The sequence below is a fragment of the Portunus trituberculatus genome, chromosome 27, assembly GCF_017591435.1.
Source record: "Portunus trituberculatus isolate SZX2019 chromosome 27, ASM1759143v1, whole genome shotgun sequence".
NCBI classification, from domain to species: Eukaryota; Metazoa; Arthropoda; class Malacostraca; order Decapoda; family Portunidae; genus Portunus; species Portunus trituberculatus.
Genome location: NC_059281.1, coordinates 4,174,370 through 4,202,332, shown reverse-complemented (window position 1 = coordinate 4,202,332; position 27,963 = coordinate 4,174,370). Strand labels below are relative to the sequence as shown.

The 27,963-nt window shown below is 40.9% G+C and overlaps 1 protein-coding gene across 1 annotated transcript in view; it reads right to left on the bottom strand.

The window, feature by feature from the left end:
• Positions 1-898: 898 nt before the first annotated feature.
• LOC123509678 (protein FAM214A-like) overlaps positions 899-27,963 on the bottom strand; it is a 66,919-nt gene continuing 39,854 nt past the window's right edge. The window contains 10 exon segments of the mRNA XM_045264151.1: positions 899-5,298; positions 5,301-5,395; positions 6,301-6,536; positions 6,971-7,286; positions 8,167-9,749; positions 10,028-11,189; positions 11,618-11,829; positions 12,905-13,130; positions 15,012-15,205; positions 15,396-15,591. Of these exon segments, the coding sequence (XP_045120086.1) occupies positions 5,228-5,298; positions 5,301-5,395; positions 6,301-6,536; positions 6,971-7,286; positions 8,167-9,749; positions 10,028-11,189; positions 11,618-11,829; positions 12,905-13,130; positions 15,012-15,205; positions 15,396-15,587 (4,287 nt within the window). The 5' untranslated portion in view covers positions 15,588-15,591 and the 3' untranslated portion in view covers positions 899-5,227.

Here is a 27,963-nt window from a genome sequence, read left to right as displayed (position 1 = left end):
GCCGCGCCGGGATTCGAACCCGGCCCTCTTGATTGTGAGTCGAGTGTGCTAACTACTACACTATGCGGTGTGTGTGTGCACACACGAGGTGGAGAAAAGGACTGGCGATACAGGAATCCCTCTTTTCTGCTGTCAACACAATCACATAACAGTGATCATCCTTTTGATGCCACTGATTTCAAAATTTTATAGAGATGTCACTCTAACACTAATATTAAGCTTTTAGAAGCATTGTTTATTAAGGATACTCAACCAGACAAATAATCACCTTGCTTCAACTAGGCTCCACACCTTACAATAGGCTTCTTAGCTTTGTTTCTTTTCCTCTTCCTAGTTTTTCTCTTTCTTTACTTTCACCCGTGTCTCTCCACCTCGTGCATACACACACACACACTGGTTGGTCTTTCCCATTTCTTGCTTGATTGTTTTAGTAATTTTTTTGTGTAATTTGTGCATTGTTCTTTTTTTTCTTTTTTTATTGTTTTACTTTAGAGACATTTAAATTTTTTACTTTTTTTGTATCCTTTTAATTACTTTTTAATGTCTAGACAAGACTTTGTACTTTGTATATTAAGCTCAGCTTTTTTAGAACCTGATGATGATGCCTTATGAAAGACAAAACATTGAATTTTCAAGGTTTCTGCTGGTATCCCTGTTGTTTCATACATATTAACTATAGTATGGTGGAATGACTGGAAACCTTCTGAATCTAGTCATTAAAACAATTTATCAAGGTAGAGCTATTGAGATGTTCAGAAATGGCAAGTAGACGTGAATAAAAATTTTAACTTAAGGAGCTCAAATGATATTTCTCTATATGACACTCTTTCAAATGGGAGTTCTATAAGACCCAGTCACTCAAAATGTTTCAAAGTTTCAAAGATAATTACAAGCTTAATCAAGCTACAGTTTTATTTTTAAGATACATTAAGAGTTGGTTAAGCCCATAATAATATAAATAGATGTAGACTATGTACATGTTTGTAATAAAACTAACATCTTTCACCTACAGTACTCTTAAGTCTGGACAATTGAGGATTTGTCTAAAACTACAGCGAAAGACTTCCTTTTAAGGAGTTATAGCAAAGACTCATCAGATTATTGGATCCAAGGACAGATTTCAACAAACATTTGACGAATAATCCAATCTTATATTTTAACAGATAAATGATGAGACAATGCATCCTTATGGTAATCATATAATCTATTAACACTCACTGTACATTATTTACACTTCAAAGTTAAAGCTGAGAAAAGGAAAGACAAGGAGGAAGCTTAACATTTACCTGATGCTACTCCTTTCCACCCCTCATTCTAGTTTGTCTGTTTATGCATATCTTCACATGACATTCAATTCACAACTACTGAAACTTGCAACTTTCTTTATCATGTCGGGCAGTTTAACCTTTCCTTGGGATGGGGCTGTGGTGGTGATGGACTCGATGGCCTAACATCTGAACAAGTAATTCAAGATTCTGCACTGTACCATTCTGACATTAAAAAGTACCCAAAGGAAGAACTCTCTAGCTGGAGTAATGCAACTCTGATATGATGTAGTCTTGAGTCAGAAATATATTATCAATAAACTGTAGCTTATCTCATTAATCATTATCCAAATGATAAATTTTGTAAGTTTTCATAAAGTAACACCTTTTGGTAAACAAACTAAATAAAACTGGTAAAAATCTAGGCATGAGCAGAAAAATGGTATTGCCTTTCGTCTGAAGTAACTTAGTGAACAGCCGATCATAATTTCTGGACATTACACAGCAAATTTCTTTTATTTGAAAAATATTACAATATCTGTGGTAGGAAAGTATTTGTATACTAAAACATTTAACTACACATCAGTTAAATGCCACTTTTATAAAAAGTATGTAATCAAATCAAATTTTTCTAAAAGGATGTAGTAATGTCCCTTAAATGTATTTCCAGAGTCTTTACAATACTACAGAAATAATCCATTCACTATACAAATTTCAAACAAGAAATAACAATTTTGTAAATATGATTAGTTTATAAAGGGCAATGGATTCATATTAAAATCAATTTAAATCTTACTCAAGAACCATCAAAAGAACTTTCACACATGTGCATTTAACATTACATCATATTCTGGCAGTCAGATTATAACAAGCAATGACTGGAGGCTTAAACAGTTCATCAACTCAATACTGGCAGGTCATAACTGTCACAATGTAAAAGAAGCCTCAGCTTATAAGTAGTACGTGTTCATGTACTTCAATATTGTGCGTGTTTATTTATCCAAGGAAATTTCAGGCCCTAGGACTTAAGTCCTTTACAAGCATTCATACCCAACAATATTCACTCTTATTATTGAAGCTTTTTAACATTTCTGGTTATAAATAACATTCACCCAACCATGAATTAATCTCACTAGAATTTATTTTGATATGTATGATTGCTCATTCAAATAATGTTTATTGTGGTCATGCATTTTACATTTTTGTAACTTATGTTCAAAGTCCTCTGTAGCTGTACCATTTTTTCATCATACATCAAAAGAAATGTTAATGAACAAATATGACTAGCTGTAAAGCTGATGATGATGTGATCTGATCCCAGCCCACAGGCCCCTTCAGCCACTACTGGCTTAGTCCAGGCTAGTCAATATGACCAACAACTTTGAAGTCTTTCTAGTGACAAGCACTGTGTCTGCATCAGCACAGCTAATATACTGTTCTACTGCTTCATGTTCCAACACAATAAAATGACATCGGGAATCATAATGCCCCAATCCTGAATGTTGTAAAAGGTTCTACAAATATTAAGGCAATCTTATGCATCTGGTTAATTCTACCTTCTTTGCAAAGATGGTAGTTCAGGTAGAAGCAGCATTGATACTGCTGCACATTTTTTGACACTTGTTGGCAGCCATGCTTTTCTATTAGTCAATAACGAAAAAAAAAATATTTTTGGTAGGCAAAGTTATCAGTTTCAAATGAGTTGATAAAATATCAGTGACTTTCATATTCTATGATAATCAAAATTTACACTGGCAGATTCTTGTTATTTGAAAGGTAGTACCTAACAGACTTGCAAGGCTATGCTGTAAATCTATTGGCATGGTCTGGTTCCATTAAGGTAAAGTAGTGTTCAAAGACAGGTGGCAGCTTTCAAAGGATTACTCCTTGGGACATTGAAAGTAATGTCTGGGAGCATATTAGTCTTCTAGTACATCCGTTAAAACATTTTTTTTATGGGTGTCTGATAGCATATTAGTTCTCTTTTACAGCTGCTTAAACATTATATTTATTTAAGTCAAAAGCATTTTCAACAAAAGCAATTAAAAATAGATTGTTGAAAACTAAGAATGCAACTTTGATTCACAATTCAGTTTTCCAAGATTTGTCTTCACACATGGCAGTTTTGTGTGCATGATATGTCAGCCAATCTCAAGTGTTATTTTTATTATCACTACCAAGGTGGTTCTTAATTAAATTAATTCACTGAAACTGTAACGTAAGAAAATCTCTATATACACATGAAGCTCAATAAAAATCAAATGTAGATTAAGGTTTTAACATGCAAGTCAAGTTAAAAACATCAGGTTTCATTGCCAAATCAATATCTTGTTTACAACCACAAGTAATCTCCAAAGTCCATTAAATTCTTACAAATCTCCAAAGCAATATTTTCAATCATCACTCCTTTGTCCAAAAGTGCTTATCAAGTTTGCTCAGTGCCAGGCTCCAGGGTTCTCAGCCCCACAAATGGGCTGTTGGTCAAGACCTCTCATGTAACATTATATCACTAATTCACCTTCAATAGAGGTTAGTCAAGCATCAGATAATCAGATATATCCAAATTGATTTTGAATATGAAAATTATTTATAAGTTTTGAAGTGTATGGATATATCTTGCAGAGAATATGAATATATAGTGTGACATATAGTACATCTCTCTATACATAATATAGTCATGCAATCTCAGTAGGAAGAGATTCTGGTCACTGGAAAAAGGAGTCATTACAGACCTAAGCCACCAAAGGGTGAGTAGCTTATCATATTGTCAAACATTTCAGAGTTCAACATTAAAAAAAATATACAATACAGGCACATTAATGAATACTGTCATGCAATCTTCATTGAAATATTCTTGTACCAAACTTCAAGGTAATAAAACTTTCCTGGAGTCTTTCATCTCTTGGTGCCAAAATGCAGGTCATCACAGTTCAGTACAAAAATGTCAAAATAAAGATCACTGACTGATATTACATACTAAATCTGTCTTAAGTAACAACTGAAGACTTGAGGCAAGTATTTCAGTGTTTTCATCTGTTAGTTACATTTGTGTAACTAGGTTACTTTTATGAAAAGTAACCTTAGTTATGAAGATAATTTTTGAATAAGGAATTTTTAAACATAAGAAATCTAGAAACTTGATTTTCATTACTATTGAAATATATATTTCCAATAAAATCTCTCAAAGGATGCACCATATGAATAATTTATGTAATAAGTAAAGAAGAGACAAAACAATTTGTAACCCTTCACAAAACTAGTACATTGAAAACGGTCGTCAAAACTCAACCGTGATTTTATCACATGACTGAACAACAGACTTAAAACAATCTGCATCATTTATAGACAATACTGAGATCAACTATCATTATCCATAAACACTATCACATATGCAAACACATCATCACCTGGACTACTCACAGGCAGCAGCTGCCTGCTAGCAGCACATCTGCCATCAGGCTCAAGTCTCTCTTCCTACACACACACAAACCTTAGTTCAAGTCAAGCACACAAGTTGATAAGGAACTTATAGGTCACTCAGTCATTCAGACATATTATCACCTGGGAAATCTTTCATGCATTTTCCACAGGATGGTTTTGTCCACATTCAACAGCTCATATTGGAAGCATTATCTTGCATTGTAATATGATTTTAAAATATGTTATTTGAAATTCTGGAAGTTATGTCATTATATCTTTCATACAATATATCAACCAACTTCATTATACAAGAATATGATAGGAATAAAAACTACTGTTAAATGCACCATACATCCATTATCTAAAATAAGGTGTTTTGATACACTTCTCTTAAACTGTACCGGTGGTTACCCTTAAAAGCAAGTTCTCTTGTCAGGTCTGTGACAACACTTCATAACATTTGCCAAGAGGCCCCAGCAACTCACACCACATGCAACATCCCTTGGCAGACTGGAGGAGAGTTGAAGAATGTAGCACTTTCTCTACTTCCTTGGAGAAAATTTTGGATTGGTTGGCCCATGAGTGAAGGAGCGCAACTCATAGGAACACTCGTCTTGTGGAGGTTGGCAGCATCTGCATCACTCTTGCGGAAGATCAGCATACGGATATCAGTATGGAGGTAGATCTTGCCAGACTTGGAACTGACAAACCTGAAAAAAACAAAGATATAAACCATATATATCAGTGGTAATTAAAATCTCTTCATTTATCAAAGAATTTCCAGTTAAATAAATACAATGAATTTAACCTTCACTGAAGTTATGCAAGTCTTGATGGATGACAATACAGTGGAGACTCAATACTCGAACACCTTAATAGTCAAACTTTTCAATACTCGAACGCAAAGATTCGATTTAATACTCCAAAAAATACTTGATAGTCGAACATCCACACACATGGTTGTAAACAAAGGCTCCCTGGCCTCTCCCTCCCCACTCCATCAGTTGTACTGCTGTGGTCTTCAGAATAACATTCTTGTGCGTTCCAGCTGTAGTTTTTCATTTATAAACTTGCATTAATTCTATAAGTCGTTTTTCATTTAGAAACTTACAATGGCACCAAAGATGCTTATTTATGGTAAAAATAAGGAATCCAGTAAAAGTGCAAGTGTTAGGGAGTTACATCCCTCCACTAGTGGATTCTCAGGTCCGATGACCTCCCTCCTCCCCAACCTTCTCCCCTCATTTTCTACATTATCCATCAGCAGCCTTAACTTACAGTATGTACAAATCAAAATCATAAAAAAAAATTACATTGAATTTTTTTTTAATTTGATGTTTTACTACGATTAGAACAAATTACCTGATTTATAGGTATTGATAGCTGAACTTTGATACTCAAACAGCCATTTGGAATTAATTAAGTTGAGTATTGAGTCTCCACTGCACAATGAAAAAGCATGTCAACAGCCAGCCAACTATGCTGTGTCTACCTTGTGACCACTTTCACCATCATAGTGACTCAAGAAAGCTTATATTATGTTCTGTTATCATTATACCAAGACAGCATCACTAAAACCTAATTTAATAAAAATGCTACCTTCACTGAAAGTTACCTGAGGTGTATGAGGTAACGCAGCCACTGGTGAGCATTGGCATCTGAGTCACTCGCCCCAACAGGCATGTTGAGAGTGCGCTGCCGGACAAAGGTACGGGAATTGGGTGGCATGTCTGACAGGTCATACATCACCACGAACATCTTTACCACAGTACCATGGGGGTTGAACAGAGTCACCTGCACTGTGCCTTTGTTGGGCACATGGTAGCCTTTCTTGCCCAGGTTTATGTGACCCTGAAACAGATTTATTGAAGATCATAAAGAAAAAAATACATACAGTACACTATATATATCCACTGCCCAGACGTCAAACCTGAGAAACTAATGTGTATAATAAGATAATGAAAATCCTGAAAATCCTACATGCAAGCTAACTATATACCATTAACTGGAGTAAACATCCTTGACTGGTGGATCATCAGCCATCCTTTGCTTCCATGTGTTTAATTCAAAACTAATGAGCTCATTCTACTCAACACTAGCTTCATAATAGTTTTGCTTTATGAGTTATATTGCTATAAGTTAGGTTAGGTTATGTTAGGACTTCTCATCCCATCTCAAGGTTCATTTTGGAGAGGGTTCCTGAGGAGAACATCAAAGTAGAGAGTAAAAATATCATTTCTTAGCCATTAAGCAATGTTCAATCTGAATAAAAAATTAGTGCATACCATGTAGGGGGATGAGATCTGGTCATTATCACAGAGGGTGTAGAAGAACACAGTAACAGGTTTGGTGGTGCGTTTGGGACAGAAGGCCCCAGAGGCAGCTATCTCAGCAGTGAAGCCCTGCACAGTGGACACAGGTTCCAGGCGGCCGTTCAGCACACACTCTTCAAAGCTGCCCAGAAGGTTGGAGCAGGTCACAGTGGCAGGGGCTGAGAGGGACAGCTGGGTGGTTTTGTAGGCATGGTTGTGCACCTCATTGTTGGCACTCATCTCCACAGAGTAGTTCTCATCTTCTTCACTGTCGCACGTGTACAGAGCACTGCAGTGGAACGATGTCGATCTAAAAATTTTTTTGTGAAAAGGTCAGTTAAATGCAACACAACACAAATACAAGACCTAGACTGAGGTGAAGGAAAACTGTCAAACCAAACAATTATTAACAAAATTATTGTGGTCATTACTAAGCGAATGTGAAGTGGAGCGTGGTAGTCCAAATGAAAGTTTTCTTTCCTGCTCAACTTGTCTTACCCTGCAAGGTGGCATCCAACAAAACAAAACAAAAAAATAAAATAAATAAACCAGTAAATAATAGCTAAAACAAGAAATAATATTCCCAAACAAACACCATGCCAATTATTCTTTCTTATTCAAGATTTTTTCACTTTCCATAAAAATACCATAATTTAAAGTAGTATTAATTTCAACATTTTCAACTTCATCTTAACCTCCTTTAAATCATGCCATTCCAACTCTTGAACTTATTGTATCATTCTACATTTCATTCTATCTTAAAGTTGTCAATACTTTATTTCCTGTGAGTATCATTTAAGGCATTCATTACTACCATTCTCTCTTGGTTTTCTTATAACTAATCTCTTCACAATATTCACCCCATCTCTCTTTCACTGCATCTTCTCTGACAATCCTTCCTTTAATTTCCCCAAAACTTACATTACTTTAATTTTGTAGAAGTATAATAAAAGAATCAAGAGAAGCCTGGTCATAATGTAAAACCCTATAAAATTTAGTAGTATGTATAAATCATCATTATACGTAATTTCCGATCGAATGGTGTTTTTAACTCTGAAGAAATGCAGACCAAAAAAAAATAGTAAAATACTATGCAAATAATGTTTGAAATTCTTAAAGTAAAATAAAAATAGTGTAATTGCCTTCCAGTGTTATTGTGATACACTCACCTCTTAATTGCAGCAACACAGTTCAAGGTGGAATCATAGTCAAAGCGTTTCCCTTTTCTGAGAGGCGCTGGAGACGAGGTGAGTGGCAATCCAGTCTTGCTGTGGAACACCATGTTTGTGGCCGAGTCCAAGGACCTCCGGAACTGAGCCTTTGCACTTGCAGAGGGAATGGGGACACCCTTTTCATTGCATATTTTTTCTACTTCACTGTCAACAGAGATCTCTTGGTTTTCTAACACTTCCATCTCCTGTGTTTCCAGCTGTTGTTGCTCTTCCAGCTCCTTCCAATCCATGTCATCTTTTTCAAGTTTTATTTGCTTATTGCCCTGAGTGATGTCCTGAGTTTGATGATGACTTTTAGTCATCAAGTGTTTGAGCAAACTAGTGCTCTTGGCAAACCCTTCACGAGTGTCCCGCAAGGGTCTGTCCAGATCTTTACCATTCTGCACCACACCATTCTGGTTACCTACTTCATTTGTGGTCCTTTCTTTGTTTTGGATGGTTCCATTTGTGTGAGTCTCTGATCTCAAGATTCCCTCAGACTTTTGAACTTCAAATGTTAATGCCCTTTTAACAAACTCTCTTCCTATTTGGGAGGCTTTTGTTTTTTCAGTTTCTTGACAATGGCTTTGTTCATCTTCCAGAACTCTATTATTCTCTTTTTGAATACTTGATAAAACTGCACTAAATGGACTTTTAACAAGAGTTTGTGAAGTCTGCTTCTGGGGCTGAGATATGACGGGTTTGGCTGGCTCACTGCTGGCAGTGAAGACACTCATCTTGTGGGTAACCTTCTTGGCCTCGATGCATCTTGTTTCACTTGATAATTGCAAACTTTTTCCACTAACAACTTTTGTATCACATTTATTCATCTCACTGGACACACTTGTATTCACATTATCACAAGACACCACACTTGCATCCTTACACGCTCTGGTCCGATATGATTCACGGCTATCAACTAAAGTCTTACAGCTAGAAATATCACAATGCTTCTCACCACTACGAGCTATAGCTTCAAGAAACAGATTTTCAGGACTAGGAGGAAGCTCTTGTACACCTTCTCTCCCTCGGCCCAAACTTTTATTATGGCACCTTTCACTTTGTTGTCCTTGAGAGCTTTCAGAAGAAGGAAAGGCTAGTCCCACATTTTTCCTGTATTCACTCCATGATTGGTCAGCTGCATTCTCTCCTCTCTTTTCCAGATCATCTACATTTTCATCTTTAATGCTGATATGTGAGGATTCATATTTTTCTTCTTTCCAGCACTTGGTTTCAACCTTCTTTCCTCTGTCTTTTAGAAATTTTGAAAGATAACCCTTGTTTTCCCAAGATTTGCTGCCAACACTGCAATCGCTAACAAAGCTTATCCCAGGTAACTTGGCTTCTCCTGAACCTCGTGGAGACACAGCCTCGTACTGTCCCCTGTGCCTATCTATGCGCAAGGGAGGAAGGGGATTTGGTTGCCGTAGCACACTCAGTATCTCCATGGTCTCCTTTGGAGTCAAATCAAAGTTAACCTTTGTATTGTAGAGATGACTGGGGCTTACATCTCCTCGCTGCTTTAGTCCTTGTTTAAGCTCCTGAAAAGAGGAAAGCTTAAGATGATGGTACAGACAATGGAAAATTGTGTAAGCATAATAAAGCTAATAAGGCATGTCTGTTAGACTTACTAATGGAAGACAAAAATGAACAAAATGTATATTATACATTGGTCAGTAGAAGTAAGACTTCTGTACTAAAAAAAATTAACCTTTGTAATATCTGATTGCTTCCTTAGCTAACTAATGATGCCACCGATACCAACTTAGTTTAAGTCAAGAAAACATCAAGTGAAATCCACAAGTCACTTCTCACTTACTTTGGGACAAAGATGTGCAGAGATAGTCTCCTCTGTGCTGCCAACCTCAGTCAGGTCTTCAATGCTAGAACACAGATGCTTGCCAGTGTGGGAGCAACAAGGTCTCATCTGGTCATCTAATACCTTAGGAAGCATCTTATCCTCCTCTGTCAATTTATGGAGTCTGCTAGGGTCCTGCTTCACCCGGGTACTGCTACACTGAGGACTTCCCTGATCCCTGTTGTGGTGGGAGGTCTCAGGAACTGGCAAAGATTTGTGGAAATAATCTCGCTTGTAGGTCTGGTGTTCTTCCTGGTATTCCCATTCACTAGAGTGTTCTCCTGGTCTCTTCACTCCCTGCTCTCTGCCACCCTCCTGAGAAGTCATGCAGCTCAATCTTGAAGGCTCACCTGCCATCAAAATGTGAGGGTCCTGGTACTCCCCCACCAGAACATCATCACTGTGGTCACCCAGAGGCTCTGGGTATTCCCCTGTCATAGTATGGGCATCAAGCTGATCAAATGCTTGGTACTCAGGGTAATGCTGGTATTTGCCTCCCCTCGGGGACATCTGATTCATAGTCTTTTGCTGTGAGCTGTAGCTGACAGGGTTCACCGAGAGGGGAGTCTGTTGTGGGTGGAGTGTCACTTGTTGTGGTTTATGCTGCATTACAGGCTGTACCTGAGACCAGCACATCTGTGGTCTGTTGTACACCAGCTGTGGTCTACGGTAAGGCTGGTAGGTACCTGAGAAGTCAAATCCTAATGAATTCTGTGCCAACTGGTGATGATGAAGGTGATGTGGATGGGAATGCATCACATCAGCATTTGGGGGACACATGGAATCCATGGAAGGTTGATGGACGATGGGAGTCAGTGGGTAACGTGCTTGGGTCCATGAGAATGGGTGTGAGGTGGGGCCAGGTCCAACCATCATGCTGATGTCAGGAGGCTTGTTCTGGGGTGCTGGTGGTCTGGGGCGGCAGATGAGGTGCTCAGGTGTCTCCAGAGAGGGAGAACCTGAGCGAGAAGGAGACTGATAACGGCGAGGAAAGCGAGTGAGGGAATGAGGGGGATCCAAGAGAGATTCTCCAAGCTGTGTGTCCGGTGATTCACTGCGAGTAACTCTGCTGTTCTCTGCAAGCTTGGCCTTCATTACACTTCTCCGTAGATCGTCATCACACCTGATAGGAAAGACAGAAAAAGAAATCGTAGTTAAATAATTAATTTCTTCAATCAGCACAAAAAGAATCTTGAGTTTTTAGACAAGAGCTGTACCACAGTTTGATGTGGTACTTACATATACTGCCAAATTTTTTTCTTTCAAAGTACAAGTGGTTACTTAAAACAAAGAAAATTGCAAAATGTTGTATGCATGTCTGCATAAATGATGAATCAGTATAACAATTATTGCAACACATTTAACCTCAGTTTATAAGTTCTGGTGCCAAGGTGATAGTTTTAACTATACTGTGTATCATCAAGATTACAAAGATAAAAATTCCCTCTAACGTTTTTCACTATTAGAATGAAATCCACAAGTTTTCAATTCTGGAATTACCTGTCCACAATCATACACCCACAAAGAAAAATGTTAGCTAACTGCTCTTACCTGCTGTTGTCAGCCTTGTTCTGGCATGAGGAGGAGGAGGGAGAGGAGGAGCAGATGGAGGTGGTTGTGCAAGAAGAGGAAGAAGAGCTCCAAGAAGAGGAAGATGTAGGGTAGGTTTCTGGAACACTGCCACCAGTCTCCTGCTCCTCATGGGGCTCGGGACACTCCACCACTGGAACCTTCTCACTGCGGGGAAGTGATCTCACCGACACCTGCAGCAGACATGCATATAATGAATTCAGCAATGAGTTTCACTTTCAAATACTGCTTTGGTTCATATCCTGCAGTGGTCAATATCAACTACCTAGTTAACTCTGCCTCTTACCCTCTGAATCCTCATACAAGGAAGGTATTTTATATATTATCACGATAAAATTAAAATAGTGCTGGTGACTCATTATAGCATTTATCTAGAGGCGTCACCAGCAAATTTAAAAAAACTAAACACATAACAAAGACCATGTATGCAAGCATTAATGCTTCCTTTAAATTTATGGTTAAAGTACCTTAGGATTAGCTCAGAACCAAGTGTATAGAAGAATTTAAATTCACGGAGGAGGTAGAGTGCCAGTGGGTTGACCAAAGAAGACATGGGATGAGGTCCTGAGGAAGGATCTAGACACCAAAGGATGACAGCAAGGTGAGAACATTATCTTGCACTTGATTTGATGTCAGGTGACTTGGGTTGACCCATGTTAACAAGGAACCTGCTTCTCAAAACAATGATGATTATGACAATGGAGAATTGAATGCTATCTTAAGGATTTGTACGGAAAATGAATGGTTAAGATGACAAGAAAGATAAATAAGAGGGAGATGGATACTATGGGTGTAAGATAATGATCCCCCAGTGAATTATAAGGAAAAGTATTGAAGAACCTAAGTGACAGATAAATGTTGACTGATAAAAGCTATACAGAAACAGAAAAGATTTTGGAAGGGATATATAGAAATCCCTAAATTCTGAATATGTATTTGTAACAAGTCTTAGGAACAATAAATTAATCTCGGTTGTAAAACTATTTCCTATGCACTCTAGTAAAACTATTTCCTATGCACTCTAACGTAAATATTACTAATTCTAATTCAACAGGTGAATTGCCAACAATTAATAAGTTACTGAGACAACACATATACCTAATGGTCCTACTCACCACCATGCTACAGCAAAACAAAAGTACAATTTAACCTTTGCGACTAAAGTAAACTATCACAGAGCTACACATGAAGTACAACAATAATGGGTAGAATCACAGAAACACTTTGAGAATCCTGTGTGAGGCCCACCTTGATGGAGGTGTCCTGTCCCATGTATGTAATGGGAAACACATGCTCCTCTGCCTCTGCTGTGAACTTGGAGCAAAACACAGGCGAGGTGACAGTGAGGCGGTAGAGCACATTGGGTGGGCGACGACCCCCTGACACGCTAAGCCAGGCTGACAGTTGGGAGAAGTGTAGGAAGGAACGCACTGCAGCCATCAAGGACCAGCCTGTGGCAGTAGCCTCCGGCAGCCTGAGCAACAGAAACAGGTGTGAATATCAGCCTGAGCAACAGAAATAGGTGTGAATATCATCAACGCTGAATAGATACAAGCACTTGCTAATACAATTCTCCCTTCAATGCATCTCTATATTAAAAAACATCTTGGATGTCATTAATTCAAGAATAAACTCACTAAGAACATTCATTTAAATTTAATTGGAAGTTTCATGTTCATATGAATAAAATTGCTTTGTTTTTATTGAGTTTATTACAGCAATGAATGATAGGAAAAAAACTTTTGGTAACAAGAATGAAAAAAAAAAAAAAAAAAAAAAAACGAATGAATCTATGGTAAAGACATGTAGACACGAAACCCTGCCTCCTAAACCTTTTCCATTCATTCCTTTTGCCTTAGGACTTGTTTATTTCAAGCTATCACAAGAAATTTTGACACACACACACACACAGAGAGAGAGAGAGAGAGAGAGAGAGAGAGAGAGAGAGAGATAAAAGCAGTAAATATACACAAGTTCATTGCACATGGAGGAAACTCACTCTAACATGGTCTAAGAATTGCATGAAAATGGAATACTGGCACACTATTTTGATACTTTATAACAGTAGATGTGTTATCAGATAAGAACCTATTACTGGGCAAGCTGCTTTTAGCACTAATGTGCTAAGTTCTTTCTGGTGACAGAACACTGATTATTAATGTGTTGGGTTAATGTTTATTATCAGTCCTATCAGTCCCACATCACCCAGAAACAGTTAGGTTAGTTTTTTTTTTTTTTTTTTTTTGGGGGATGGGATTTGGTTAAGTTAAATTTGGTTTTTATTGGTTGGGGATACTTAAATAGACCAAATCTTACATTTCATAAAATGTCTGAGGAGACAAACCGCCATAATTGGCAAAGTTGGACCTCTTGTAAATTTTTACCTTGTGTTATCATTATTATTATTATCATTATTACCATTTATCATTACTATTATCATTTCTATCATTACATGCTATTATCATCATCATTGGTGGAAGCAGTTGCAGTTATAATAGTAGTACGTACTTAATTAATACAAACAAGTATTCAATCATGAAAAAAAAAAAAAAAAGTGGAACACTTCACAACGGCAAGAATGAAGGACTCGTTTACTACGAAAAAGAAAAAAATGGAAAAGGGAGTGGGACGAGACACGAAAAAGATTATGAAAGCTAGAGGAAGAACAGTCACCGAGGGAGGAGGCAGAAATGAGATCACTGGTAGGGAGATAATGAAGTAGGGAGAAGGAAGAATGGACGGCCTGAGAACCAAAAATAAATAAGTAAATAAATAAATACAAATAAACAAAACAAATAAATAAATGAGAGAGAGAGAGAGAGAGAGAGAGAGAGAGAGAGAGAGAGAGGTGGAAGTACAGTATCCAGTATCAAATCTTTGCCTTCTTCACCTTGGGATAAGTTGATTAATAAAATGAAAACTTACGTGAAATGCAGAATGTATCTAGTTTTGCGTTTTCATCACACGTTTCTACCACGTGAGAGGTTTCCCAATTGTACATAGCTACATAGTTACCATCCTATTCCACTATCATAGTCATACCAACACTATACCACTGTGAAACCTTACAAATCCTACATCAAACAAAACCAACCACGTAGTAAACCAACACATTTGTCTGTTGTAGCGGTTTCCTGAAATTTAGCGCGCCTCATCAAGAAAATATCTATAGAGCATTGATGAAATCTCAAATACAAGTTTGGCCATTACATCATCACATCAAGGAGCTTTCAAGTAAAAGTTATCATGTAAGAGCGAGTCAAAAGTGCTAAGACAAGACTAGACAAAGATCTGCCAACTTCTTGTAGCTTCCTTAATTCAATGTTCTCGCCACATGGTCCGATCAACTTCTTACTTTCGATCATAGATGGTGAAATTCCATTGCTCGATGAGTCTGAGGTTCTGGGAGGGCGCCGTGGTGGTGTCGAGGGTTGTGGCTAGTGCAGCTCCATGCTGACACTCGGGGGCCACCAAGACCTCCAGGGTCACGCCCACCCCGACTCCCCACATGACACGTAGCTGCCGCACCAACGCACTCGCTTGCATGCACTGGGGAAGGAAGCACTTTCATGTGTTATTTACACTGTTCCCATATCTACAGAAATAACATAACCACAAGCTAAATATAGTGGAAAATTGCATCGCTCAAGTAAATGTACAGAAATAGTAAGGTTTCCTGTGCAGGTGCAGCGTGGAAGGTGGTAGAGTGGGTAAGCGGGCTGGCAGGGGAATAACATACCACGTGATGGTTGGGGTCGCAAGAGTGCTTGTGTTGGAGCTGGTGGGGGAGGGGACAGTGAGGTCCGGCGTGGTAGCCTCGCTCTCCGCCAGGCGTCCTCCCCTCCACCACCAGGATGGCCAATGCCGTGAACACCTCCCACGGGTCCCCGGGCCCATGACCTCCCACCTCCTCGACGCTACTCGATCTCATCTTCCTGTCAATAAAAGAAAACATACATTAGACACTCCAGTCATCGATCTCATATTAATTCTTAGTCATATGAACCTTGTTGCCATGGTTCCGGGTTCAAGGTTCGAACCAGCATTATTCCCTTTAAACCTGCACACACGAATGTTGCCAGCGTGCCTTCCTTAAGTTAACCAGCAGCAGCCGCATCCCTCCTCTTGCAAATACTCCGTCCACGCTTGCCCAAAGTTGCCGCCAATACCAGCAGGGAAACCTTCTTTAGACAAATTCAAGAGTCTGAAAAGAGCTCCTTAATGATTCCGAACAGGACAGGTCGGCGGGTGAGATGAGGCGCCACGTCGTTGTTTCATGGCCATGAACCTACGGCGGGGCTGATCAGTGGTCACCTGCCAACGTCCTGTCCATGGAAACTACGAGCGGCCCGGAGCTCAAGTCGCTGCCTACGTTTACACACACACACACACACACACACACGTCTGAGAGATATAAAAAATATATAGTTTCCCGCAGAGATGTATTGAGACGTGGAACAGTTTAAATGAAGTAGTGTCTGCAACGAGTGTGCATACTTTTAAAGTAAGATTGGATAAGTGTAGATATGGTGACGGGGCCACACGAGCATAAAGCTCAGGCCCTGTAAAACTACAACTAGGTAAATACAACTAGGTAAATACACCTAACCTTTCACGGCGCTACAGGGAATGGTTGTAACAGTTCCCTGGTTAAGCCAAATCGTTGAGACATTTAACTTTGCTAAATTACCCACCTCGATCCTTCTCCGTTTCGGGGCGATTGTTACAGCCAGGGACTGTCTAGCCTTGTTTTTCCTCATTGTGGCGTAAGTCAAGGAAAACAATGCTCTCTGGGTCATAAAAATCAACACGCCATGATATCGATGTTAGTGTTTGTCTCCGTTCACAGCAGTGGTCGTGCCTGCCTGCACCACCCGCCACCTACACCACACTCACCCACGGGCTTCGCCAGCGGAGTTGCGGACCCACACACCAAAACTACAACTCTACTTGACGTGGCCAGTCAATAAATCCTCCAATCTGCTCCTCTACACTACCACCACACCCACTCTTCATAACTCATTCTTGTTTCCCAACCTGGTAACCTGGCCTTAATATTCCTGTCTGTTGTGCCGGTATTCCATTGATCCCCTGACATTCACTTCCAGTCCTGCTCAGCCCAGTCAAATCCATTCCCCGCCTCTCCAAATAGACCACGTCGTAAATTCCCTGACCCCGCCACCATGACCCTCAGTAAACCCACCAAATCACACGGGCCGAGCACCAGTCAAAGTCACATCGCCACCTAACTGCCAATTTAAACAATGACCTACAAAAATAGGCAGGAAAATAAGCACGTCCGGAATCAATCTTCCCGACACACACACACACACACACACACACACACACACAGAGAGAGAGAGAGAGAGAGAGAGAGAGAGAGAGAGAGAGAGACAACAAGTTAATCAGAATGACAAAGAAATTACTGGTAAAATTTACTACAACCAACTTGTACAGAGACAACGTGTTCGATGCTTGCCCCTCTCTCTCTCTCTCTCTCTCTCTCTCTCTCTGCCAGTGACTCAAACCGTTCCCCACCAGCCACTCCAACACCCACTTTCACCTCTCACACTCATCACCCGCAAGACACAGCTGTAAAATAATGACTACAAAGAAATTTTAAACAAAGTAGAGGATAAAAAAAAATAATAAAAAAAAAAAAAAACAATGGTTACACGGGCGGTCGGGTTGGCAACATTGCTTCCCGTCGAACCAGCGCGAGGTGGTGGCGGAGGGCGGCTCGTCAGGTCAGTGGCAGGCTGGCAGCATGACCATCCATTCCCCAGGGCGAGGCGCTGACCTGAACTTCTATTCTCCCCCTTAATGGATATACAACTACAACTCTCTCACCCCTTTCCTTCCTATCCGTCATGTTGCAGACTTGTACGTTCTAAATATACAGTGAGAGAGGGGAAAAAAAAACGTAACAGATTTCCTTTCGTCATGCAACTCAATTTAATTGGCAAACATGGAAGTAATGTTGAGTTAACAAATACTGTAAAAAAAAAAAAAGCTAAAAATGAGTCATACGTTCGTAAAACTAAAGCATGCAACAGAAAACAGCGAAGCATAAATTATTAATAAAAGACAATTTCTAGTAAAATCATTCACTTTCATCACACACCCACTCTCATTAAACTGCGTAACGGTTAATACAACAAAGAACGCGATACCATGCAATATTCCTTCCTCATCTAATGAAACATTAGCTGAAAAAAAAAAAAAAACAAGCACAGTATAATCACAGTACCATCTCAGCCTGTAACCCGATCTACATTTAACAAGGTCTGTCATGGGGGCGGTAACCTCATGACGGACTTGGACAACACAAGGCGGCTGTGCGCAACCCTAACCAGTCAGTACCAGTTGATGAGGCGAACATATTTCTCCATTCATTGCTCATTTGTACTCTTCTTCGACACGTGATGTTTTGAATGAAAGACTCCACAGCAGGAAACGCAGTCGTAATAAAAAATATCAATGATAAATGCAGTAGTATAAGGTACAAATAATGGTGAATCATAGTTGTCAGACGAGAGAGAGAGAGAGAGAGAGAGAGAGAGAGAGAGAGAGAGAGAGAGAGAGTGGTCTAGTAGCGAAAATAATGGTTTGTGAAGAACGAAAAGGAATATGAAAGCAAGATAGAACAGACATGAATATCCAACCATTAATTTCTCACCACTTCCTCCACCTCCTCTTTCTGTAGTGGCATAGCAAGTTAGCAAGCAGTACTACATAATCACGAACCCTCAAATTCCCAGAGGTGGGGGTCGTCTAGATAATGCTTCCGACACTATCTAATCCGCCAGCTGGGACCTCGCCATTAATGCCCGCCAGGATAACGAGCCACTCCAAATTAGCGTCAAGTAATGGGCGCCAAGAGATACCCTTATATAGGTTTAGCATGGCGTTCAGTATGACACCAGCGCCATCTAATGCCGCCCTGCGCTCCACCACCGCCACCACTGTTAGGAGAGGAAAGAAAATAACAGCGTTCTCGACTTGAAGAGTTGGTTAAATAAAGATGCCATACCAAAATTTTGTTGCTTGTAATAAAAGAATATAGGAAAGAATAGAAAATAAAATAAAATAAAGATGACTAGCTATTAAATAAGGAAAGAATTGAAGGAATGAAGGTTAAATAAAACGTTTTACCGAAAATATCATGATAAAGGTAAAAGAAAAAAAAAAGGTGAAAAAAAGAAAACAAGCAGAAAAAAAGGAAAGGAAAAATGGAGGAAAAAAGGAGGAGGAGGATTAAGAAGAAGAAGAAGAAATTATGATGATGATAGTGATGATAAAGAAATTAGAGAAGGGAATATACAAAAATTTATTCACTTCCTTATAAAAAAAACATGGACGACTTATAAATAAGACACCACCACCACCACCATCATCATCATCATCATCATCATCATCATCATCATCATCATCATCATCATAATAATAATAATAATAATAAACTGTCAACATCAATTTCCATGCGATAATCTTTCTTCCTATTTGAGAGAGAGAGAGAGAGAGAGAGAGAGAGAGAGAGAGAGAGAGAGAGAGAGAGAGAAACCGTGTCTGGGTAGGTAAGAGTCATTTGAACCGTGCCCTACAGAAGCCCCAATGTCTGTCTGCCTGCCCGCCCTTGATCAATATCGTAGCGCAGAGAGAGAGAGAGAGAGAGAGAGAGAGAGAGAGAGAGAGAGAGAGAGAGAGAGAGAGAGAGAGAATGCAGCATAAACCACTTTCTCTTTAATATTTATGACAATATCCACGATGCACAAAGTGAAATATGGTATAAATACAAACGCTCTCTCTCTCTCTCTCTCTCTCTCTCTAAAAGTTTAAAGGTCATGGTAGTTGCTGTTGTGGTCGTTATTTACGCATGCACAAAAGTAGTAGTAGTAGTAGTAGTAGTAGTAGTAGTAGTAGTAGTAGTAGTAGTAGTAGTAGTAGTAGTAGTAGTAGTAGCAGCAAGTAAATCATATGTTGAAATTAATATTTTGACGAGACTTACGGACTAACTAGCTATAAATATCCTTCCATTCACCCTTTCTCCCCTTGCACTAACTTACCTTTACCTCTCTCTCTCTCTCTCTCTCTCTCTCTCTCTCTCTCTCTCTCTCTCTCCTCGACTGGAAAAAAGAGCACTTGGAAACGCTCTCTATCTTTACTATCAGCCAGACGACCCGGATTTGTTTACTTGCAATCGTTCACATCAAGGTGTAGCGTCTGATCTGGTAATACTGAGCGCTGACCTAGAGACGGAAGGAGGTTAGGTGGGCAAGAGGTCGCGGCGATGCGAGGTCAGGGCAAAGATGAAGAGGAGGAGGGGACGGGGAGGAGGAGAAAGGAAAGGTGACTGAGTGGACTGTGGATGCAGAGAGAGAGAGAGAGAGAGAGAGAGAGAGAGAGAGAGAGAGAGAGAGAGAGAGAGAGAGAGAGAGAGAATTATCGGAGATTACGTGAGGTGAACAGATAGCAGCAGATTTATTCTAAAAGTAAAAGAAGGACATCTGGTGAACTAAACAGAATTACACACGGGGTTTGAAAGATGAAAGGACAGTAAAAATAGATACAATAGAGGGAATAAAATATAATACAGAAGTAACACAACACTAAGAAATAAAATACATAAAATAAGAAACTTAAAATCGTAGAGTAGGAAAAATACACAATAGAAAAAGAAAAAAATGAACAAGACAAAATATTCAAAGAATAAAAGCTAAACTTGGAAGAACAGGATGTAATGATGCGTGGAGGAGAAAGGGTTAGGAGGATGGAGGGGAGGAACCAAGAAAGCAAGGGGAGGAGGTAAGGAGAGAGGTGAGTAAAGGAGAAGGCAAGGTCGGGTGAGTAAGTAGATGGATATAAACAAAAGGTAAGGTAAGTAAGTACGTGATCTGCCTCAGAGAAGCTCCAATACACACAGGTGAACAAACTTGATAATTTCATTGCTCTAGTCGTCCTTCCTTACCTCCCTGGCACCAATAACATTGTTTACATGGAGACGTATACGAAAGGTAGACAACGGATGGTTAATTGTCTTAACTTATAAAATTTTCACGAGCTATGTGTGAGAACAGAAAACTAAAAATTGTAGATACTGAAGGGGAATATTTGTTGAGCTTTCTGAAAAGATAGACACTTGAGGGGCGAGGATGAACATGGAAGAGGACACATGATTATTTTCTTTTGATAGACTTAGATCTGACAAAAAGGGTGCCGGGAGAGAAATTGGTTCTCAAATCGAGTGGTAGATGAATGAATGGTAAAATCAATAGTCAGGTTGTTGCTACATTTATAGACAGGGGTGATGGGTTGATGCAGGTATGCATTATTTTCAGGGACTGCCACAGATAGATTTGATGGTTTCTTGCAGCTTCACTTATTTTCTTATGTTCTCAGCATACGTCAACATAAATCCTACCTGGCATTCTCGGTGATTCTTCGCTCTACACTCAACCAACACGTGCTGCGCTATGGTGCGTTCTGCTTTGCTTAGCTTTGCTTTGCTCTGTTCTGTTCTGCTCTCCTCAGCTCCTCACCTCACTCAATGACCCCGTTGCTAGGACACTATTAATCTATCAATCAATCCCTTCATCCTACTCCCAACTCAAACCAGATCTTTATAATACCATCGCAATATTCCTACTAAAACTCCAAACTTTATTTTTAGTTTTTTTTTCATGAAGACCGTTGACTTTTTTTTTCCAATTCTTTGTAATCGTTCATGTTCTATTTCTCACCTGCCTTCCCACGCGTCAGTCAGAAGCAGCAGAACGCGGCGCAGCAGATACCAGCGTTACAGGCCAATTAGTTCATAATATCTGTTGGTCACACATCAACAATCTGATCTCTGGCAAATCTCACCTCAATTCACTTATCATATTTTTACGAACGGATTTCCTCCATAGTACAATGTCTCCCTCAACTTCCCAGGCTAATAATATCACCAGTGCCTACACGTCCCCATTGCTAACTCACGACCTACTACTGCCCTGCTCTACCTTGCATCATCATTCTGACCTACTTCCGACCTTCACATCTCCGACCTTGGCCTACCCTACCACGACACACAACAACAGCCTCTTAGGAGCTTAGGCATATACGGAAAGGTGTAAGAAAGTAACCATACACGAGTGTACTCATACAAGACAAGACAGTCTACACAGTTATCTTTCCAAACTCTCACTCTTGATTCGTTACTCACATCCTTGCACCATCACACCTTACGACCACTCCTTCTCCTACACTCATTCCAACAAGTACTATAATTCACACCACTTGGAACTGCACGAACTGGAGCAAAATGTTGTAATTTGACTTTCCGCCACAGTAAAGTGAATGGTTGCGTTAGGAGGCGAAAGAAATCAATAAGTCTGACACGTGCAATGCCAAGGACGCCCCTTCTCTCCCTATACAATGACCTTAATAATTCCACAGGTGAAACGAGTACACAGGTGGACAGGTGTGTGTGTGTGTGTGTGTGTGTGTGTGTGTGTGTGTGTGTGTGTGTGTGTGTGTGTGTGTGTGTGTGTGTGTGTAGTAGTAGTAGTAGTAGTAGTAGTAGTAGTAGTAGTAGTAGAGGCGCAGGTAGGCAGGCAGGCAGACGGGTATTTACTAAGCTAATGAAGTCAAGACCTGCAGGCGATGCGTACCTTTTTTTTTTTCATTACTTTGTGCAACGATGAGCTACTTTCACGCAATCCACGCTCCACCTCTCTCTCTCTCTCTCTCTCTCTCTCTCTCTCTCATACGAAACAAAAATTATCTTCTGAGTGGAAAGGACTGCCCAGCGAGATTCAAGTCCTGTTCAGTGCTGCATGAGAGCCCGGACCACTTACTGAGGCTCCGGGAACGTCTTGAGAAAATGAGGGGGTGGAGGAATGGATGAGTGGAAGGGAGAAAAGAAGGAGAGGTGGAGAGTGGTGATAGACACGAGGAGAGGAGAGGTGGGTGATATGGGAGGGAGGGAAGGGGGATAAGTGTACATCAGTAATGGGGGATAAACTTTGGGGAGGATTGAAAGGAAAAAGAAAAGTTTGAAAGCGCAACGAGAAAATAGAAACGAGGGAAAGAAATAGGAAAGAGAAAGTGCTTAGCAAGGAGGTTGTGGCGATGAAGTGGAGAACACGGTGCAATGGGAACTGACTCCCTCTTCTACCTCTTCCACTGCTTCCACCACCTCCACATAATCACAGCCACATGAATGTAACAGCTCTGCCAGCCTAGATTTTCTCGTGCACAGATCAACTAACCCAACCCCCGAACCCCGTCCCCACCCACTACTCTCACTGGTTGCCTGAATGCTCGGGGCCGCCTCCTTCATCTGGTCGTCCCCCAAACGCATCTTGGCAACTCTACTTCTCTACCTATTTTCTTTGTGAATGTATGTAGGTTTTATGGGTTTAGTCTCTCTCTCTCTCTCTCTCTCTCTGCCTGCATATGTGTGTGTGTGTGTGTGTGTGTGTGTGTGTGTGTGTGTGTGTTGGGGGAAGAAAGAATCCGAGAGATGCCGTCACATGGATAGAGGAGGCTGGAGTGGTGTCAACTATTCACAAGTACTGTAGAGGCCTGCCAGCCAGATGCCAACACCCGCTAACACCATCCAGTCAACCAATACAACACAGGCTTCCCTTTTCTAGTCCCTCTCACAAAATCACTCAAAGGCAACACCAATCCTACATTCACCAATAAGGTAATTGGCAAACACTATACAAATACCTTAAGCATAATCTAATATATACACAATCTTAGTTTATTATTTTCATCAACATTGTTTATTTGTTGTCATATTTACCCAGGGGTCGTCAAGGGCTGACCGCCGTGGTGGCAACACTTTAGTCACGTGACCAGCAGTGTTGCCATCCTCCCTACCTCCTTTCCTCCCTGAGCGACACACTGGCCCGTACCTGCAACACACCACAAAACATAATGTAACCAACACACACACATTCACTGCTATCAAACAAAGCACACCTGTATATTTTTCAAAGCATATGCCAAAACAAAAATACTACACACTGGGATCTAACAAATATGAATATAATGCCCATTGCTTTATACGGTAACCAAATATCATAAATTAATACAATGGGTGTTACAACAATATGAAGCGTAGAATATACGACATACAAAAACACTAGCACAAAAACATACACAAATAGCTTAAGCATATGAAAACGAGAGAGAGAGAGAGAGAGAGAGAGAGAGAGAGAGAGAGAGAGAGAGAGAGAGAGAGAGAGAGAGAACACAGACGACGAAGAATGAATATTCAACGTAAGTGAAGCCAGTTACAACCAGTCAGCCAGATAGCCAGTCACATCCAGTCAGTCAGCCTACAATCTCAAAATAACTTTTCTAATCATAATCCAACAGCACGGGGTAAGAGTGAACAATGAACAATGCATACTACCCTGTCACCCTCTCTTTCCTTACCCTCCCGAGTCTCCCTGCATCTCTTCCCCACTCCTCCCCCATCACCCCCTTCCCTCTTCCCGTACCCCAGTGAATGAACAGCGAGAACAGCTGATGCACCGCCCAGCTGTTTGCCTCGAGTTGCCAAGCGGCGTATTTCTGTTAGGAGTGTGCGCGGTGGTAGTGGTGGCGTTGGTGGTGATAACGAAAGGCTTTTGTTAACGTACTAGAAACAAATAAACCCGCAGGTGAAGATATACACCATTCTTCTTCTTCTTCTTCTTCTTCTTCTTCTTCGAGAGAGAGAGAGAGAGAGAGAGAGAGAGAGAGAGAGAGAGAGAGAGAGAGAGAGAGAGAGAGAGAGAGCGCATCGCGAAACAAGCTTTATCAGTGATATTATCAGGAGTTGACTGGGAGTGAGGAAGGGAAGGGAGAAGGAGAGGATAGTGAGAGCAGTGGGAGGGGAAGACACTGGTTGGGGAGAGCGAGTATGAAGGGTCAGAGAGGACTAAACTTGGGGAGGGAGAGTAGAGGAGAGGGGAAGGCCGGGAGGAAGAGGAAGAAGAGGAGGGGGGAAGGGATAGCAACTTCTAATTCCTTTTCCCCTCACAACTATCCCTCCACTCTCCCTCTCTTGCTCTCCCACGTGGCAACAAAACACACACACACACACACACACACACACACACACACACACACACACACACACACACACCTCCTATATACACCATATACACCTGTCACACATGAAACAAATGCGCGGTGATTAACCAGGTGTGATACAGATGCGTCGCAGGTGTGTGTCAGAGGGCGCCATGTTACTTGCATAAATCACATGAACATCAGCAGGAGGGAGAATAGTAAAGGATAGAGCAGGATGGTTGGAAGCAATGAAATAAAAGTGTTGCAAGATCTAGTTCTTTTTTTTTTTTTCGTTAAGGAGCAGAGGCAAGGGTTCCAGCGGTTCACTGGTTCATGTACTTCACTTTAAGTCGTTCTGCCTCTATGCGGTTCTTCTGTTTTCGTTCTTTTTCGTGTTTTTATCTTTTTAAAGGTTTCGTTAACTCGTTTTTGTTCTTGCAGTTGTTCTTTTATCTTTCTTGTGGTTTGTGTATTCTCATTCTTGTTATTGCAGTAGTTCGTAGTTCACGCTCCTGTTCATTTTTACTTTTAGCCTTCTGATATGCTGCTTCGTTCTCTCTCTCTCTCTCTCTCTCTCTCTCTCTCTCTCTCTCTCTCTCTCTCTCTCAGTTCATAACATTTAACTGGTTTAATTAAAAGAAAACACGTCTACCTTTACCCTCTACTCCCTCTCTCTATCCTTGCGTTTTGTATATCTAAGGTTCTCGTGTTACGGTGTGTTCAGCTTGTAAATAATCTTAGCTCTTATACCTCTTTTTTCATGTACTCGTATTACTGTCTCTTTTTTATCTTCGTCCTCGTTTCTGCGCTCAGCCGTTCACTTCAGTTCCTCGTGCTGTGGTCAAGACTTGTCACGTGTTTAGCAGCTGGCCTTGCTACGGACTTGCTTATTGTTTTGTTTATCAGTCTTCTAATAAATTTGTTCTTGTTTTCGCTTCTCTCCTGTTGAGGTTTGTTATTTTCTTCTTCTCCGTCGTGTTCCTCGACTTTTTCTTTTCTTTTTTTTCTATTCAATTGTTTATTATCTCTTTCTTGTTTACTTTCTCCCTCTATCGTTTATTTTCTTACTTTTACTAACTTCCCTCTTTTCCTCCACTTTGCTGTTTATCAAATCCATACACCAGTCTTCTACTCTACCTACCATTTGTTAACTTTTCATCTAATCACGCCGTTCACTACCTCGGTTTTTCACAACTTGTTTTAAATTCCTCCAAACTCTACTGGGTGTAACTGTCGCAGCTCAAAACTTGTTCGGGTGCGGGTGACGAGGCGACGTGTTGGACAGCCCAAGTTACCTGACGAAGCGAAACCTGAGTCACAACACAAACAGATCCTCAACAGTCTACTTCCCTGATAAGATTGGTAGGATAAAATTTGCCATATGAGAGAGAGAGAGAGAGAGAGAGAGAGAGAGAGAGAGAGAGAGAGAAATTATTGAGTCCTGATATTTGACTTCATTTAGATATACTGTCAGTGTTTATATTTATTGAGCTGTAAATATGCCAAGATACTTTTACTTACACACACACACACACACACACACACACACACACACACACACACACACACACACACACACACACACGTACGTCTCGCCTACTCCTCTTCTACCTGGTAATTACTCACAGGTACAGGTAACACACACACACACACACACACACACACACACACACACACACCCGGTAGCTCAGTGGTTAGAGCGCTGGCTTCACAAGCCAGAGGACCGGGGTTCGATTCCCCGGCCGGGTGGGTCTCCTTTCACATGTAGCCCCTGTTCACCTAGCAGTGAGTAGGTACGGAATGTAAATCGAGAAGTTGTGACCTTGTTGTCCCGGTGTGTGGCGTGTGCCTGGTCTCAGGCCTATCCGAAGATCGGAAATAATGAGCTCTGAGCTCGTTCCGTAGGATAACGTCTGGCTGTCTCGTCCGAGACTGCAGCAGATCAAACAGTGAAACAAAAAACACACACACACACACACACACACACACACACACACACACCGGTAGCTCAGTGGTTAGAGCGCTGGTTTCACAAGCCAGAGGACCGGGGTACGATTCCCCGGCCGGGTGGAGATATTTGGGTGAGTCTCCTTTCACGTGTAGCCCCTGTTCACCTAGCAGTGAGTAGGTACGGGATGTAAATCGATGAGTTGTGACCTTGTTGTCCTGGTGTGTGGTAAGTGCCTGGTCTCAGGCCTATCCGAAGATCGGAAATAATGAGCTCTGAGCTCGCTCCGTAGGGTAACGTCTGGCTGTCTCGTCCGAGACTGCAGCAGATCAAACAGTGAAACACACCTGGCCCCTTCACTGAATGCACTCACCACCTACGTGTGTCCGTAGCAGTAATGATCATATTTGGCAGCACTTTAGAAGAAAATCATCTTAGTTTCGTTTCCCCTTTAAAAGAAGGCGAGTTAAGACTGACGGTGGTAGTGATAGGTTAGGTTAAAATTAGGTATGAAGGCGTATCGTTAAACTGAGTTACATAAAGAGGTGCCAAGTGCCAATAGAGTAACTGAACCACCTCATAACAACGCAATTTTTCTTTCAGCAACTTAACGACTCAATCACCGGAACAGGTAATCGAGTCTTTACCACTGATTGCCTCAAAGTATCGAGTCATGAAGGCAATTTAACTCTCCTTCATGTCCCCCTCAGCCTCTCCCTCCCTTTATAGAACCTTTTTCACTGTCAATAATCAAGCGTCCTTCCATGCAATCCTCTCTGCCGCCAATCTACTCCCCACCTCAATTCATCCTCACACACTCCCCCACCTTCCTTATTCTCTCCAACTCTCTCCTTCCCTCAATTTTCCCTACCCCGTCTCTTCCTGCCTTCTCCCCTCGATACATCTTCCCATCTCCCTCTCCTTCCATTGCCTTTCATCATCCTCCCTACCTCCTTCCCTCCCTCTCACCCTCATTCCTCCCTTCCGTCACAAACCAAACGTCCTTTCTATTCAGGCCTCATAGCAGCCTTCTCCTCTCCTCGAAGGGCATATCCAGGCCCCACCCAACCTCCACACACACCTACCAACCCCATACCGCCCTCCCTTCCACACCACACACACCCACCGACCCATCTATCCCAACATTCCCTTCAGGCGTCAAGCTGTAGACTTCTAACTTCTAAATACTTCTGACTCAATGTATCGCTGTGATAAAAACTGATAAGGCACGTATTGGTGAAAGACTGTGTGTGTGTGTGTGTGTGTGTGTGTGTGTGTGTGTGTGTGTGTGTGTGTGTGTGTGTGT